General features: G+C 42.4%; 1 protein-coding gene across 1 annotated transcript in view; it reads right to left on the bottom strand.

The window, feature by feature from the left end:
• arb2a (ARB2 cotranscriptional regulator A) overlaps positions 1–18,200 on the bottom strand; it is a 91,478-nt gene that overhangs the window by 17,736 nt on the left and 55,542 nt on the right. Inside the window, exons 9-10 of the mRNA XM_088376773.1 lie at positions 10,802–10,918; positions 6,512–6,596 (exon numbers count right to left, since the gene is read on the bottom strand). Of these exons, the coding sequence (XP_088232899.1) occupies positions 6,512–6,596; positions 10,802–10,918 (202 nt within the window). The remainder of the gene's footprint in view (positions 1–6,511; positions 6,597–10,801; positions 10,919–18,200) is intronic.

Raw genomic sequence — 18,200 nt, 5'->3', positions numbered from 1 at the left:
GCGAGACGCCAGGGCAGCCTCGCTCATTACTCACAGTCACAACAAGCACAACAACTCTCCAAGCACTTTATAATTGCTGCTTCCAAGACCGCAAACAAGCAATGTTATTGCTTTGCCTCTCTCTACTATGCGTTGCATTCGGTGGAGGGGAGGGGAGGGGAGGTGAGGGGGGAAAAGAGGAGAAATCATCCTCTAATTGCAATGTTTTTCGAATACTAGCACGAGTTGCTTTTCGCAGGCTGTTTGTCTCCTGTCAAGGAGATGGTTGGTTAATAAAGAGTATATCTGTCAATAAGCGGCACACGGGATACGGCGAGGTCACAGCTGCTGACTCAAAACCACCGCTGAAATATACTCAAACTTTTAGCAATGCATTTCAAAGTAAGATGAACTTCTCTCCAAGAAAACAATTATAATTTAAGGCTAATTAGGAGGACTCGTGGATGTCTTAGTCTAGTGGTAAGAATGGTACAAAAATGTTGGCACTAGCTGCATGATTTTTGTCTTGTACACTTAGAAATATGCTGACCGTATATTTTAGTACAACCTTATTTGTGAACATGGAGAAGTTTACAGAAGCTTATTTTAAGAGGCAATGAGGTTTTAAGCTCCAAAGATACACACAAACACACACAAATTGACTGTTTTCCAGATGTTACATCACAGCGAGGGATCGTCACAACAGTTGGCTATATAATGTGTGTGTGGATGAGCTAATGAGCAGCTAATTATTGTGTAATGACCTCATAACCATACAAATGACGCTGCATTAAATTCACGTCAATTTAGCAGGCTTCTTTAAAACAAATTTGAATTTTGCAAAAAAGCAATTGTTAATTGCGAGTAACACTCAAAAGCTACAGAGAGAAATATTTCCAGATTTTTTTTTGTGCCGCTAAAGTGGGAATATTCTGGTCTTCCGTTTTTGCTCTGCAAGTTACAAGGTAAAGAGTGACGTAGTGCCGTGGTGCCAGCAAGTTACGGGCATTAACAGTGACACTGTCGTGTCAATAGATTAGCCTCTTCTACACTAATCTATTTGATCCCATTAACTAAATTCAACTTATGTTTGTACCTACGGGGAACACTTTACATAGGCTAAAATAGGATTATGCACTTTTTCACTAGTCACACCTGCATCAAATCGATTAGTCGGTCAAATATCGTTTTTTTATCGTAAAGGTAAATACATCGTCGAAAGGTATCCTGTACGATTATAAACACCAAAGGGTCAAGATTTTAGACGCTTGAAATTTATGACTCTTAATGTTTGTTTTTTTATCCGAATAAAATCTCCAGAGAACGAGTTGCACTGTGAAACTTGTTGTCAACCTTGTTAATGAGGGCTTTGAGATTTTAGGATAAGGGTGATTTTTCAAAGTTGAATGCTCGCCGTGATTAGGATTTGCTGTGGCCCACTGGGGGTTTATTGGATTAATTTCACCCCGTGGATTGAACTTTAAAACAGTCTTAAGTCAACCGAATTGACGATGTCATTAGGACATTTCTTGACTGACTTCACATCCACATACAGACAAGAACTCAAATACGAGCAAGACAAACAGATCTCCCCACATTCATCTACTTTACTCCAATGTGTTGGAAGGTTTGTGTTTTCTTCTCGTAAGTGGTTTGCGGCATGTTTAGGTCAGGGCTAAAGGCTGGACGGATTACGGCCTATATCAACTCAATGAGAAGAGGCCATATGGGCAAATGAGATCCATGTCCGTGAAGCACTAATCTGGGGATGCCCTCTGTGTGACCAGGGATGGACACTACTCGCAGCAGCTAAGAGGCTTGGGGATTTGTGACCTGCTTTACTGTATCCAGTAGGCTAGCTTCCCCACCTGACTTTAGCTTTCCCGAGAAGGCCAGAAGATAGACCATCGGAAATAAATGAAGTCTTGTGTGACTATGACAACTGGTTAAATTATATTTCCTGAATTACGTGGGAATACGGTGACTTGAGTAAATTCTCTTGGCTCTTTGGTGGAAAACTGAAGGAGTAAAAGAATATAAAAGAGAGGGAAGAAAACAAGATGGAGAAGGGTTAATTACTGGAGATTGTGCCCCTGCCATTGGTGGAGGGGAGGCTACTCGAAGGACGAATGGACAAATCTTAAGGAGCTAATAAAAGTGAATACAGAACAGTCCTCAGGGGCAAATCTGGCACTAAGATGATAATGAGATTATAAGACCTCACGATATTGCAGCAAATTGTATAAGTGTTTCATTGAACCTTGTTGAACTTTCATTTAGGCACAGCAGGCATTTTCCTATTTGGTAGCCCCATTGCTTTCTTCCCCCTGCTCAATGACGTTTACGGTAAAAGAACGATAGGATAAAAAACCTCCTGGATAATTTATGGAATGCAGAGTTGAAGTAAAGAGCGCAGATTGAGCTTTGCAGACATCCTCGTATTTAGCATAATCACAACAGACGATGCTCTTGTACTGCGATGTCCTTCTTATGGCCACGTGCAACATAAAGCTAGGACACGTACAATTACTGAATATATGGCCAACCTTGTGATAGCTCGTGTGCCTCTGATGAGATTTATTTTTTTGAGTACTTTTGTGGAGGTTAAGGCATAACTCACAAAGAAAAAAAAAACAAAGTGCGCTCGACATAATATATGACATTGTACGTGTGCTTTATCTATTCAGAAAATGGGTGACATATAGATCTCTTAGGGGAGATTAGAATACCGCATGAATTGAAAATGAATTTCAAATCCAGCCTTGAAATGCCTGAACAATAATTAACTCGACATATCGATCACCTTCTTCTTCCTCGTTTGTCTGCTAAGACAAATAAATGGCAGCACCTTTGTCTCGGACCATGTCGCGAGGGCTCGTCTATTGACCGTGGTGGCATATCTTTGATAATCCTGATGATACGAGTCGGCCGCGTATCAAAGCCCTCAACTTGATCAATAAACAGGGACAGTTGGCTAGAATGGATTCAAAGAAGGCCGTCAAAGAGGACAAGTGTTTGATTCAAAGGAAACCCTCCCATGAGAAAGGCAACATACATGATGGATCAGATTGCCGCGTCACCACGGATGGAATAAGAGCCTGACCTGAAAATGGACCCGGTGCATCTCTAAAACTATTACGTCATCCCAAATTGAACCTGTCTCAGTGAATCTGAGCCAAAGTACGGTTCACCAGAGTTTACCTGTCTATTTCCTGCCGGACACAGCAATGTGTCGTGGTTTTGCGCTACGAAAACACTGAAAGGCATTTGTAAAAAAATGAGATGGCCTACCAAGGGCATTGAGCGGATTTCCACATTAGCAAGCTGAAAAAACACAGATGTTGAAGGTGGATGGGGTTAATTTGAGTGAGCTTGAGTTTCCTCTTGGAGTCAGTCATCACACAAACATCACTCGCTGTGTGTGTGTGATTGTATGGAAGGGATGCCGACAGCGAAAAGATGTTTCACGGTCAATAGTGCATGGATCAGGGAGGTGAGGGTTATCGTCAAACCTCAAGGGCAACACAGATTTACGGTATTTGTGTGTATAGAGTAGCGGTAGTCAAGTGGCCCAAAACAGGTAACCACTCCGTTTTAATTTTATTTTTTTTTTCTATAGGAGAAATAGGAAAGAAATCTGAAATCATGTCCTGTAAAAAAAAAATAAACATGACCTCTCCAAGGCTCATTTAGTTTAATGACTGCCTTGTGTTAGGTTGCCTGTAATGGCACATATTTGTTAATTACAAAAGGTAAGATATTAACTTACTTTTGTTAGCCATTAATCAGTGTTTACCTACAGAGAGCTAAGCCTTTGTAATTGATAATCGGCTTGGACAATGAGTAATCACCTGACACAGGAAGTGTGTTGTGAATGGATCGGCGTATATATAAATATATTACATAGTATATATCGCTATTCATCCATCAAGCCACACTTAGCGTATATCATCGCCAACGTCCCCCCCCCGCCCCCTTTCCTTTGCATGCCTGAATCTCTTTCCTGTCTCAAAATGACAGTTCTGGAGGAGCTTACCTCACGCCATCCCATTTTCCAACTGACTTTAATGTCAGCTTAGCAGCAACGATAGTAATACCACTTCATTTGCATGACGGAAATATGCAAACATTTCGGTCGGGCGATCTCCTCGAGACAACTTAATGGGGAACAAATTGCTTTGCAATTCAGAAAAAAATGATAATGAACTGGGAATACTTTCATTTAAGAAGGAGGTAGTCTGCTCCAGGTTTTAATGGGTAGAAATGGACACTGCTGTTAGAAATGCTTCAGCCGTCCCTCTCCAGGAAATTCTAAGCCATGTCAAGGTAGCAACACAATAGACAAACTACGTTCCCCACAGTTATCATATCATCGGTGCTGCACAGGATGTATGTGGAGGAGGAGAGATGGCATAAGAAGCCAGTGAGGAAGAGAAGAACCCATGCAGAAGCAGCAAAGACTTGTCTTCCTTTTCCCTGTCTAAGCAGTCCTACCACCGTAGACGGTGCAGACATTTACTTTGCAGGATGTTTTAAAAAAAAGTTTGGCATTAAATCCCGACCAAACCGGCCTACTTTCTAGACGCAGCCGCGTCTTATGACATTTCTACTTTTTAACATTGATTTTGTTTTTGTAAAGCTGTCTTTATGGTGTCATGCGATTATTTCGACAGTATCCAACTTTTTCCAACCGACTGACTGCCAGTGGGAACAGTGTGCGGCAGTAGCGATTGAGTGCCGTTTTCGGTCGCTAAGAAACTATATTTCGCCAACAGTGACAACCCCCACTTCTTCCACACAAGCTCACCGCATGCTCTTTGCATAGCAACCCCAACTGGACAATTCACGGCAGCCGACGAGGTGACGGCGCGTTTGTTGATTGAAGTGGCGGGCCACGGCGTCCTGACAGCCTTCCCTCAACCTCGTCACCTCTGCCGCTCTACCGCGACTCTCGCTACAATTGCCGCCGCCTGCGAACCTGCCGGGCTGCCAAGGACACAAAGACCACCGAGTCAACCTTTGACATCCGAAGCTGCTAGCAAAAGACCAGAGACAAGCTGAGTTGGCAGCTTTGTTAACAGGCCTGAGCCGGGATTCCTTTCAGCTCGCTTAAAGTCAATAGAGCTCGAGTCAATAGCGTACACATACAGATGGTCGTGGTGTCAAATGGTTTAGACCGTACCGCCGTTCATGCCATGTTTGGAAAAGTGGGGGCCGACATATATGGACTCCGAAGGCGGCTGCTCTTTCAAGACGCATTAAACCCCAGAGCTAAAGTGACATTTGAACATGAAATACTGGATGGGTTCCATAAATCGAAGGCTAGCTGACATTTGAAGTTGCTGATTCACCGTTAGATGTGGAGACGTACCACCCACGCAGCACCATGTGGAACACGGCGCTTTAGTGGTCCAGATGAGATAGCCGCCGTTCCGGAGGAACCCAGTGACATGTTGAGCGTGTGGAAAAATGACCTATACTTTCACGAGCATGACGCACAAGAGATATGGAGGGACTAAATCACAATGTCCTAATTCAGGGACAAAAGATGTCGGACAAGGCACCTGTGGGGTTCAAACAAGAAGTCTACACACCCCTGTTAAATGTCAGGTTTTACAATATAAAAATATGACATCAAGATAAATAATCAAAAACGGTCTCTCGACTAAAAAGAAAAATGAGATAGCAGTTGCATAGGTGTGCACACCCGCTCATAAATGGGAGTCAACGCAAACCTGCCATGATGGAAAGGGATTTTGATTGACCCCAAATGATTTGATCCCAGACACATGTGGGGAAAATAAATTAAGGCCCAATGGAATGTACTGAAAAAGTTTGAACATTTTATATTCTCTGTGAGGTTGGCAACAAAAATAACAACAACTGAGAGTTATGTTTCCTGACTTCTCAGTCTCTGTGAATGGCCTCTTGAGCTCCTTTGCACGAATTCTACGATGTATGTCAGTCTTCCAACAACACTTGCAATCATCATCTCTTATCAATGGTCATGTCGAGGATTACAGCTTTCGTCTCTAATCCTACATTAAGGATGCATTCTCATGATGGCTGTGACATCACCAAGGCCAGCTCGCCGCAGAGAGGGCACGAGGACAGGAAGCCAAACACCACGGGGGCGGATTAAGCGTTGTCGCCGAGAGAGCGGATGATGAAAAAGAAAGAGGAAGCCAGCGTGCGGATAGAAATAGAAACAAAATCCAACAGAAGTGAAATACACCGTGGATTTGCTTTCTTAGATATTATGGCACAGCTTGAGTTTCTCTGGTAAAGATCCAAATCAGTCAGTCCTCTAATAGGAGAGCTATGATCAACATAAAGCGTTTGATTGCACATTAGCTGGAATGTAAATAACCGAAGCGGACCTCAAAAGTGCCTTATGCATTTTGTACACCCAAGATAAATCCACTTTGGGTGAAGTCAATATGAAATATTATCTTACATTCCAATGCCGAAAGCAATCCCTCAATTAAAAATACCCAGTATTGTTCTGTGTGGGTTTATTTTGATTGGGTACCTGCAGAGACGCGTGGGCAGTCTGGCAGCATGGAGTCCAGCGGTGTGTCCAAAGGCTCTGGACTTGAGACCCAGTTGCAACAATGCTACAAGGACACACACATACACACATTAGGTATAACTGTAAAATGTAATGAATCCAAGGAAGAAAAAAAGTGTAGCATAGCATATCAGCATTGTTAATCATTGTGCGATCCCAAAGAACTGTCCACATCATCTTGAGAAAATTCAATAAATATTATGGATCAGGTGTACCTAATGAAGTGGCCAGTGAGTGTCGTCTCAAAGAAGAAAAACACTTTGATGCAAATTGAGATATGACACAAAAAAAAGACATGGAGCAAAAAAAAGGAGATGGAGGAGAAAATGGAGATGCGAGAAAACAAAGACAAGCTGGAAGGGGGGGTGAGAGAGAAGAGTGTGTGAGTGAAGGAAAGGGGAGGGGGGGAGAAAGAGACAGGAACAAGCAATTAAAAGCTCTGTGACATGTTGCTTAGACATCTTGCTGTTTGTTTGTGTGTGTGTGGGGGGGGGGGGATGAGGCCCAGTGCCATGGTGGATCAGTGAGTACACTGGGGGAGGGAGTCTGCCCAGTTTGCTGACCCATAACCCCCCGCAAACACACGCAGGCCTCTCAAACCCCCCAAAGTGTTTGACAGCACGATTGTCAGAAACAGGAGTGGAGCTCTTTATCTACTTTTGCTCACTTCATCTTCCAGATGCCTCTTGCAACATTTTCAATAAAGTCAAACATAAAAAAAAAAACCCACATCTGAAACACAAAATGATGTTTGGTCACATATTTTTCTGAACAAATAATCAATTATTATTGATTATTGCAGATGCTTACATGTTCAAATGTCCTTTTCGAGCAGCTAAACAAGAATTTACAAAAGTTGAACGCTAAAGCCAGGAACGGAACGAGTGAAGCGGCCAAAATTGGAGAAGGAGTACGCAAAAGAGAAAACAAAACAGAGGGAGGTTTGTTTTAAAATATCCGTAGATGGTATTAAAACTGTCATAAGTACGATTTATCGGGGAGGGAGTAAACTGGCTAGGTTGGATTAGCTTCACTAATGTCACGCTGAACAAGTCTTTACTCAGCTGCTTGGGAGTTTTTATTTTTGGGGAGATGGCAACATATCAAAGTGTGTTTTCCCTTGTCGGAGAGCATGTGTTCGTGTGAGCGCTCAAGCCGGGAAAAAGGGCGGCCGCGAAGGAATGCTTGGAGAAGACATTGGCCTGATAAGATAAAAGTTGAATAGAAGAAAGCCAACATGTAAAGAGATTACAACATGCAGCTGGCGTCCTTCTGAATCACTGCTTATCTGCTCTTGTTTACTTTCACCCTGGCCCATTACAACGTTGCGCAACAACTTTGTGTGTCTGCTGCTGCGAGTGAGGGTCACCCCCGTTGAATGGTGGGGGGTCTCCAAAAGCATCCAGGCTAGTTTGCATTTTTGCACTCGGCGACCTTGACTCCCAAGGCTCCGACTGACACATTTATGAGCCATCTCTCACTTCGGCTCCACCCCGAACACCCAAACAGGACAAACACTACATGTGCGCCTGTAAAATTGCATCGTATTTTCTTATTCATATGTTTTCATTTTTCTGTACCGATATTAAAACACAAATGATAGCTGAAGGCTAATTTAACCCATCTGTTGTTGATGGGAGCTCCATCAAAACAAATATTTTCTGTTACGGCCTGTCTTTCTCTTTTGTCCCACCGACGATATATTTAATTCAAGCTTAGCGACAAATATAGAAACCGGTGACGGAGGTGATTATGATGAAACATCTGCCCCGTGTATACAAATCCTCTGCAAATATCAACAAGACATGCGAAAATTCCATCGGGACGTGTGTGTACAGAAATGACTGTTATTAAGATAAAAGCAATAGGCTCATGTGAGATTTGTAGCAGGGAAATAAACATGAATTTAAACTAAATGTGGGCGGGGGAAAAAGACCCCGATTGGAATCGGAGGGAAGGGAAAGCAGCGAGGCTCCTCGACTCCTTCTCCCTTCACCTTGACCATTACCACCAGGTCAAAATAGATTTGTCAGCTGCAAATGTGCTGCAGGAGACCATGCGCCACATAAAAGCAAATCCTGCCGGCTCGGATTTGAGAGCCGTGACAAAAGGATGGCACATAACATCGCATGCTTCCGAAACGATCGTCGCTTCAAGTCACGCCAACCCACCAATCAATAGCGCCCAATCAGACAGCCTGGAACTATCAGATGTGTACGCGGAGAGCGTGTGCATTGGCCATGACGGTTCCCCTCTGATGCAATGTTATGATCGGAGTAGAAAGGATGAGTTGCCTCAACCTAGACATACTGTTCTTCTATAAATAGCCAGACTAATAAAAGACCAGCAGTTGTTTGTTCCTGATCTGTTCATAACAAGACCATTTGATTGACAAACACGATTGCTCTTAATCAACACTTTGTGCTTTATTCTCGTACAATGCGTCAACACAGGTTTCCCTTTGCGCCGAAGTGACCAAACAATTAAGTCACATAATGATCTCGCTAATGAATCACATCACAGCGTGCTGTTGTATTGATCCCAACCTCAAGATAAACAAACCAGTGTAGCTTGTATACAATTGCGTGTGTGAATACACCTGCCACTATTTTATCGATTCAGTCTCTTGGCAAGCTGGAAAGTGTGCACAAACTGTACAAAAAGTCTCCAAAGCCATAAAACAGCTGTCAGCCACCAACTTAACTTCCCAGAAAGTTGCCCGTCTTGCTCTCTTGTCCAAGCCGTTCTCATCTTCTCCACTCGCTTTCTATGGATTAGGATGGTTTATTCATGATGATACAGTAGTGTACTGTGTGTGTGTGTGTGTGTTTGTATAAGCTCTAGGCAGGCCACTAGAGTGTGACAGCAGGCCAGCACTGTGACAGGAGACACCTTGGAGACTGTGACAGGCTGCCAGCTGTACGCCATCATTCACATTTCCCTCTCTCACACACACGCACACACATGCACACAGCAATGTTCACTGAACTACTCATCTTTCTCCACATACATCTCTTCATCTCCTCTACTCCATCTGCATCCTAGCGGTCAGATATTCATCCTTTCTTCTTTCCACTCTTTAAGGATTTTTTTTCCGTCGCTGTCAATCGTCTCGAGATCTTCAACCTTTGTTTGTACTTTCTCCATGCTATTCACCCTTCTTAAAAATGTGTTGGCGGTGACGTCATTTGCCCCTCATCTGAACCATTTGGTCCATACAACCCAACCCAGCGGGCGCTGATCTCTAAATCCCATCGCCTCCTTTTTCTACTCCCCTCTCCTCCTCACCATCCGGCGACCTCTCTGACCTCAGAGGGAGGGAATTATCTCTGTCCGAGGAGAACAGAGCAGTGTACTGCTGGGGTGCCCCGACCTCACATGCACCCACTGCTGTGGGCACCCATATTTATACAGCACCTCGAGCATTAGCAAGGGTCACTGCTAGCTTCACTCTGTGGTGTGAAGCACCATCTGTGCTGCACTACCAGTGTGTGTGTGTGTGTGTCTGATCACAGTGAGCAATGCCAACACTGTGATGGGCTTGTTAATGCAATGCACCTGAGAGGGGTGGGTCACTTTTGGCGTCTCTGTGTGTGGTTGTTTGTGCCTATGAGATTAAATGGAATGATGGTAAAACCACCTCGGACCAGAACCGCTGTGACCCTGCGGTGGAATGGAACATAGATGAAGATTACGCTATTCAGAAAAAGTAAGGTCGTTCGGGGGAAATTTGAGGACGGATTTATAATGCACTATAAACTAAGATGTAAGCTATTTGGCGTGCTAAGATGTAAGATATTTGGTGTGATGTGGCTTTAAAATCATAAGTGCAACTTCTATCCTGTTGGTTTTAAGCATGGAAAAAAACAAAAGTTGCAATGCAGAAAAAAAACGTATATTATCAATTACTAGGTTAATGAGGACAAGAAAATTATTTTTGTCAGTCTCATTCCTCCTAGTGGACAAAAGACGACGATTTTAGTTCTGCTGTTCTGGGTAATCAACACAAATAGAAAATCGTTTAACGTCTCAATTACACTCCGTCCCGCGCATCCCTTGGATGGATCAAAAATAGGAAATGCAAGACAAGCGGGACAGTGCAACCTTGAATTCCAACGAGTCAAACCAACACACACAGCGAGGGATCTAAAAGTGGGAGGCTCATATTGGACATAAAATGAAATTAACATTATTTTTTATCTGATGATAACGCGAAGGTGTTCCTAATGTAATGACTGGTGTGTGTTTTACCTGCTGCATCCAGTCCTGTGTGCTTTTACTGGTCTCCTGCAGCCACATGCTGTGAGCCGAATCCGTCAGAGCCACAGCACACACTTTGTTCCTTACCTCGGCTTCCCTGTGATTCATCTACGATGAAGAACAAAAAAAACCGTGCAGTTAGTATACGATGTTTACCGCTTGCCAAACGACGCATCGACAAAGCCAATATATGACGGATATGTTCCGTTTGATTTTAGCAACGATGCTACTTCTACAAATGATTATTATGCTACCTGTGGTTATAGCATAATACTATAGTGAAATATGAAAGAGCCTCTCCACTATAGCGTGTCCTTGTCACGTACTGTGCAAATGTCCTTCCTTGTGCACGTTCAAATACCTTGGCTCCCATTCTTAATACCTTTTCCCTTCACATGTCACAGAAAGTGGCGTCTGCAGGACCATCTTGCTATTCCCCTCTGAATGTCAACGCCAAGGAAAATGTCACACAAAGGACTTGTTACCGTATGACAATAGACTTCCCACACCGTTGGAGCCACCCCAAGGAGTACTGGAGCCAGACCTTGGGAGTGAGCCTTTTCAATGCGCTTCACATTAAGATAAAATAGTGAAGAAAAGAGAACAGGGCTTACAACAATAGGTTAACAATCTCTTGCTCTGTACATTTAGTAAGGCGAGTTAGGACGGAATTTGATTTGATTTATGGCAAATTTTTACATGCCAAAATATAATATAATATAATATAATATAATATAATATAATATAATATAATATAATATAATATAATAAAATATAATATAATATAATATAATCCTAAATTTTTTGTTATGACATACAAGATACTGGACAATATTCACCATACCACAAAAGACAATATCTACGCTCATGTCTGTTCCATTACACAAACTCTTACAGTCATGCACACACCAAATCATCTGCTGCGCATTCCCATCCATGCATGGTTGAAGAACTTTCCATTGGCATAACAGGGCCTGTGGGAGTCGCAAAGTCAACCCTTTCAAACTTGAAGCGTCAGCCAAGGTCCTGTTTTCTGGCCCGAGCTAGACAGACGAGTCCCCGTGTCAAAGTGGGCCATAAGCAGAGGCCAGGAAAACTCTACTTATAAAATCCATCAAAGGATTTATTAGTCCAAACTTATTTTCATTGTTCCGGTTGATGGATGAGTCTTTATGTGCAGTTATTTTAGTCGCCTAAGAAAAATCTGAATGGCTTTGGGAATTGGTCTCTATAAACAAAAGACAAACTACCAACAGCCATTGTAGACTAAAAGCATTGATTAACAATGGTGACATAAATAGACCTGAGACTACACTAGAAAGAAAATCAAGGTTAATTTAGAGTTAATTAGTTGTAGCTAACTAAAAACCCAACCAAACATCCATTTTATGGTGTGACAAAAAATAAAAAAAATAGAATTACTGAGATGATGTAGTTAAATACCTGACTTTCAGATCTGGACAAAGCAATATTAATCATCTGAAGACAGGCTGCCTCATATTGTGTTCTTAGTCACAACAAGGCAGTAAAAAACAATCTTCTTTGCAAAATGTAATTGCTTTGAAATACAACAATAGACCACATTGTTGCTTCTCCTCTCTAAACGTTCTCACGTTTCACCATGATTCCCCATTCAGAGATCCATCCCAATTCAAAGACACTTAAGCCATGTCATCGCTTTTGCTAAAATTAGCAAGAAAAATACACGTGGCGCTCCCCCAAAACACGGCTTCTTGAATAACTCCAGCCTCCAGCTCAGCTCAGGCTCGATCAATCAGCCCCCTCTGACAGCTCTCATTGCACACATATGGTAGGCTGTTGGAACATTTGAGTTAATAGGTTGACAAATAGGCTCTCAAAGCAATGTGGCTGTAAATTGCTGGAAGAGTTTTTCGCTCTTCCAGCCACAATGATAACTGCGGTTGGTAAGAAATCTCTGGCGTTCACTTCCAACGACAATGGTGCGGACTCAAACCGTAATTTGGCTCAGCTACATTCAGCGCACCATTAAGGAGATCTAAGTTCTGGAGAATAACCAATTTAAAATGAATACATTGAAGCGTAAGAGCAAAAACATTTACTGTATTCATAATAAATCTGATATTGTTTATTGTAATGCAGATGACTTGATTGCTTGTGTTAGATGACAAATATAAATTTGTCATTAAGATTCATGATTCACGCTCTCAACTCTCAACAAAGTTCCGCGGGACCCGATTAAGGTATTTCAAATAATCCTACCGACAAAATAAACATTAAAGAAGATCTCCTTGGCGGAGGTAACAATGCCGGCACATTCTTGCAAGTGGCCTGCAGGTTATCCGCAATGTTGGACAGCTGTTGTGTTTCGTATCGAACGGGCAAATGGAACAGAAACATGTGGATAGAACTTGTTGAGCTAAAACCAACATGCAGATGTTGAGGGATTTCTCTGCTGTCTTTTTTTTTTTTCTTTCTCCCTGTAATGTGGAAGCAGCTGGATATGCAGAGGAAAGTTCAGGTGGGGGTTGGCCATGGTGGGTCTGAGCCAAAACTGATATATCGAATAATGAACAGCTCTGATCGACTACTTAATGTTTCAGCGTGGCACAAAGTAAATATTTTTGTCGGGTTACTCCCCTCATTGTGACACCAATTTAAGTGCAATTGCAAAACACAGCTGAGTCACCTGATGACCATGACTCAACATCAGCCTTGCCTCGTATCCACTCAAACTCTGGATGAACTATAAAATCCTTTTTCCCTCTGCTGCTCCCCCGTAAAAAGCAGTTCTTTTTCTGAGGTCTCTGAAGTGAGCCCGGTTGCTATAGAGATCGAAACATCACAGATCTTTGACCCCCTGGTTGGCAAAATTCTGCTAAATCCAGCTTTTCACAGATTCTATGAAATAGCCAACTCCTGCAAGAAAACGATACACACACACACACAGGCACACACTCGTTTGTCTGGCCTTTGACCACATGGCATTGTTTAGCCATTTACAAAGCTAATCTTTTCAAACAAAAATATATTTAACATTTTTTTCCCTTCGTTCCCTGACGTTACATCCAAATACCCGTAACACTAAAAGACTTTTTTATTCTAAGAATTATTTAGGCCTTTGATAATTATGTGTCAAAGGCAGTGAGAGCCACTCGATAATTAGACAGGGGGAAAAAAAAAATAATGGTAATTCACAATGGAGATCCCCTTGGGGAGATAGGCAGACTCATCCCTAGAAAGAACGCAGACGGGTAGAAAAGAAGGACATCAAGATGGGAGCTCGTTTACTGTCAGAAAACCAATGTGAAAAGCCACAATTATAAACAGAGCGCAAGTGCAAACAGAAAGCAGAAAAATAACAAGCGGTAAACAAGTGACAGAAGGGAAGAAGAGTCCAGAGCGTGAAGATAGGAAAGGGAAGAGCTTCATAACCGTCCACTCGGCTCAACTCAAAACGTGCCTGGACTGCACACAGATAATGTCAGACTACCCACTGAGCGGAAGAGCACTGCTTAAATATTTGATTGATTAACTGTCCCGTTGCCGCCAGAGAGTACCAAGCGAGCGGCGAGAGCAAACACACCAAACAAACAAACACCGGAATTTAGACAACACATTCCCATAAATCTTAACACAAAAAAAAAAATGAAACAAGAGAACACAAACACTTACTGGAAAGCACCGCAAACTCTACAAAGATACAATAAGTGGCACAAGCTGGAAAAATAAACATCGAGCACGATGACTGATGCTAAAGATGTTGTCACCATAAATCAATAGAAGATAACAGACTCCTGGAAATGGTGACGGTGCAATGAGTTCTCGGGAATTTTGCGGGGAATGGGACTAAGTTCAACTATTTGAGTGTGACCAGCAGTGGCAATGAATGACATGCCACACTTTTAATTGATTTAGTTTTGAGCTAGTTTCAAAAAACACAGCTAAACCATCAACATTTGGAGAATTAAATTCATTCTACAGTTATCGTATTTTTCCAACTATAAGGCTGATGAACAGGTCTACATTTGGTCATTTCCATTTATTGGGGGCATTTGGCACATTAAGCCTTTCATGAACACGGGCCAAAGTTGACCGGGCCGCTTCATTTGTGATGAATTACGACTTTTGACGTGAGGTCGCAGGGAGGTGGGCAGTGCTGTGGGTGCGGTGTACTCAAGCACGCCGACGTCGCGAGTGTCATCCACTTACACACGTAAACACACTCATCTCTGGCTGTGAAAACACAGCCCCCCCACTCCCCGTGCTCCAACACCCTCCACGGGAAGAGACAACACCAGCGCTTCCTGTGGCTTTGATGCTGCAAAGCCAGGTCCCCTGTCAGTCCTCAGCTTCCTTTGTCTTAACCGCAGGAAGGAAACCCTCTGCAGCACGATGCCACGGGGGCCCTCGGGAGCTCCGCCGAGCGTGTTTGTGTGTGTGTGTCGAGGGGCTGCGCTAAGGTCACATGCATTGAGTCGCTGGCGTGAACTCTGGCAGTGGCTGTAAAAGGGAGGGAAAGTGCAGGAGGGACCGGCAACAACTTCCTCCTGGCTTTCCTTTCACCACTTATCGGCACATGCACCATGGAGGGACCATGAGGGAGAGTGTGAGGAAGTGAACCTGGACTGATAGGGCGAGGTGGGGAATTAGCTGAGTGACATTGTCAAAGTCGATGAGGGCAGCGGGAGGTGGCGGCTCACGACTGAGTATGTTCAACATGCGTGTAAACGCACACACTTGAGCGGGAGTGGAAAGGAAAAGGAAGGGCAATAAATATTTACTGACACAGCACAAGTGAAGAATGGTTGTCCACTGGTGGAAACAAAAGGCAGAGGATGAGAAGCAGCGTGCCAGGAAACCTACCGGCTGCGGGCGCTGCGCCTCGCTTGTGCCCGTATGGAAACAAGAGGAAGATGGGGAAGGGGAGGGAGGGAGGGGGAAAGAAAAGGCAAGGGGAGGGGGGGCAAAAATGGGGTTGTGGGTAATGAGTGCTCATAAACAATAACAGCCCGGCGGAGAGCAATTGCTGTACACTCAAGAAAATGGATTTAGTTTCTTGATGATTAATTTGAGTGAGAGTTTTTATGTGCTAGAGCATTGGGTCATGCATAATGGTACGTGCAATGTTTTTTTTTCTTTCTTCCTGCATTACGTCCACACGGGTAGTGCCGAGTGATTCGTCGACATCACAATTATTTTCAACATACTGGGAAATCTTTGATTCTATATTTGTGGACGCAATAATATCGAATGAGATCCAGTATAAAAATAAGGACATATTTCTGATGCTGATTAAGAAAAATGGCTTGACTTTTTTCTAATATATTTATATTTATAATATATAACCTGTTGCTGAACCTAAAATTTACAATTAAATAATAATAAATATCGTCTTATATTATATATTAGATAATTGCTCCTATATTATTATGATCATTATGAAAACCTGAAGAAGAAACAAGGGCAGATTCTGAACCAGCGCAAAAAAATATATCTAGAAAAGTTTACTTGCATCAAAAGTAGGATTGTGATGGTTACCACAACAAATTTCAAATAATTTCTAAGAACTGAAAGAACAGCAACATCTTATAAACCTCGCACAACAAAAGACTCCTAAAAAGTCACATTGAATTGATATTGACACAGTTAACAGAGGAGACAGTTGAATAAAATTAAGAGCATCATATATTGTTGAATGACAATAATTAGTGAAATTTGCCAAATGGACATTTCTAATTAGACAGCCTCCCTTAAAAAAAAGTAGATTAGCAATGCTGCTTTTAATTAGCGTCCTGCGTTAATTGGAATAAATCGGACTTAAGAAAATCAGTGCGATGTACAGCAGCCAGCGTCTCATCATTCCCCAATCAACAGGCCACATTAAATTTGCTTTTGTGCATTGGAAACCATCAGATGGGCCTCATCTTCCTCTCCCTTTCTCCTTCTCCTCTTCCTTGTCTTCCCAAGCCTACGGCAATGCTGTAAAATAGAAAGCTAACCTCAATATTTTCCCTCACGGTGCTGGGACTTGCTGGCCCATTAAATTCTCCTTCCCATGTGTCAGCTTGCACATTTCCACCATGAAAATTCCGTATAATTAAAGTTTCTTAATGATTTATAAGCTATAATAATAGCCCAAAGTATTTGAGAGCAGGTTAAAGGGACAGCCTACAAGTGGACGCAAGGCGATGACCCTGTTTTAACGGTTTCGGATGGGTGGCGAGGGGGAACCATGATGACGAGAGGAATAGGGAGGGAGGGAGAGTTGGAGCGGGCCTAATAAGGGGTGTGTCGAGGAAAGTGCTGAAAGTGAGGCCTCTCTGAACTCTGGCAAAAGAGGAGACAGCTGACGACGGACCAACAAAAGCACACGCAGATGTTGCTGTGCACAAAATCTGAAAAAGTTACTGGAGGAAAATCATGCCAGAACCGCAGAGGAAACGATAAAAGGACACAGGCGATTTTAAGTGATTTTAAGTGATTTAAGTGATTTCACGATTTAAAAAAAAAATGAGACTAAATTTGTCAGAGTGAACTACTGTGGACTAAATTTGATGAATTGTGATTTTATGGTAGTTTGTCTTAGTGGGACAAAGCATCAATAAATGTAATAAATATATAAATGTGAACAAATAAATAACTATATCAACATACTTTATCATGTTTTTTTACATATACACAACTATAAGACACTTGTTATTCAAATTTATAAAGCGTGAATAAGTGTGCTCCAGATATCGGACTTTATGAATGGTCCTGTTTAGCGGGGTGATGAATGACTGTAATTTTTGTTGTTGTTCCCCACAAAAACCTCGACATAATACAGCATTGTAAATATGGCGCAACTAGGCAACAGTGCTGTGTGTGCAGTCTTCTAGTTTGTTGTTGGCTTGGTTAACAAAGCCAATGTGTTCCGCTACTTTAATTGAAAACGCTTACCTAGTATGTGGCTCAAGTTGAGTGAACTCAAAATTGCAAGGCAACAAACTGATAACATTTTAAGTTGGGCAATTCAACAAAATCTTGTTTTAGTTTTGCCAATGTGAAAATTGGCTTCCTTGCATTCGTCCAACTTAAAAAAAGTAACAACAACTTGTTTCAGAGAAAACAATTTGTTTGCTTTGTTGTGCTAACTGCTGCCATCATTTTTATTTACAGTGTAGTCAATTGTTATCAAACCACAAGCATATTCATCCTTGGTCAATTTGAAAACTGTTTTCTAGGGCCCCTGGTAGTCTTGGGTGCTTAGAATTACGCACACATCACACACACACACATGCACAGATGTTTACTCTCCGCTGCTTTTCCAATGGCAAGGATGATGAAATTGCCACTTAAGAAATCAGTGTTTTTTTTCACACTCCACCAAAGCAGCAACAATGTGTGTTACAGTCTGGGTGTTGCTGTC

The sequence above is a fragment of the Syngnathus floridae genome, chromosome 5 (genome assembly GCF_059516105.1).
Source record: "Syngnathus floridae isolate MCC-2025c chromosome 5, RoL_Sflo_1.0, whole genome shotgun sequence".
Classification (NCBI taxonomy): Eukaryota; Metazoa; Chordata; class Actinopteri; order Syngnathiformes; family Syngnathidae; genus Syngnathus; species Syngnathus floridae.
The sequence above is the reverse complement of the archived record's forward strand: the minus strand, read 5'-3'. Positions and strand labels throughout refer to the sequence as shown.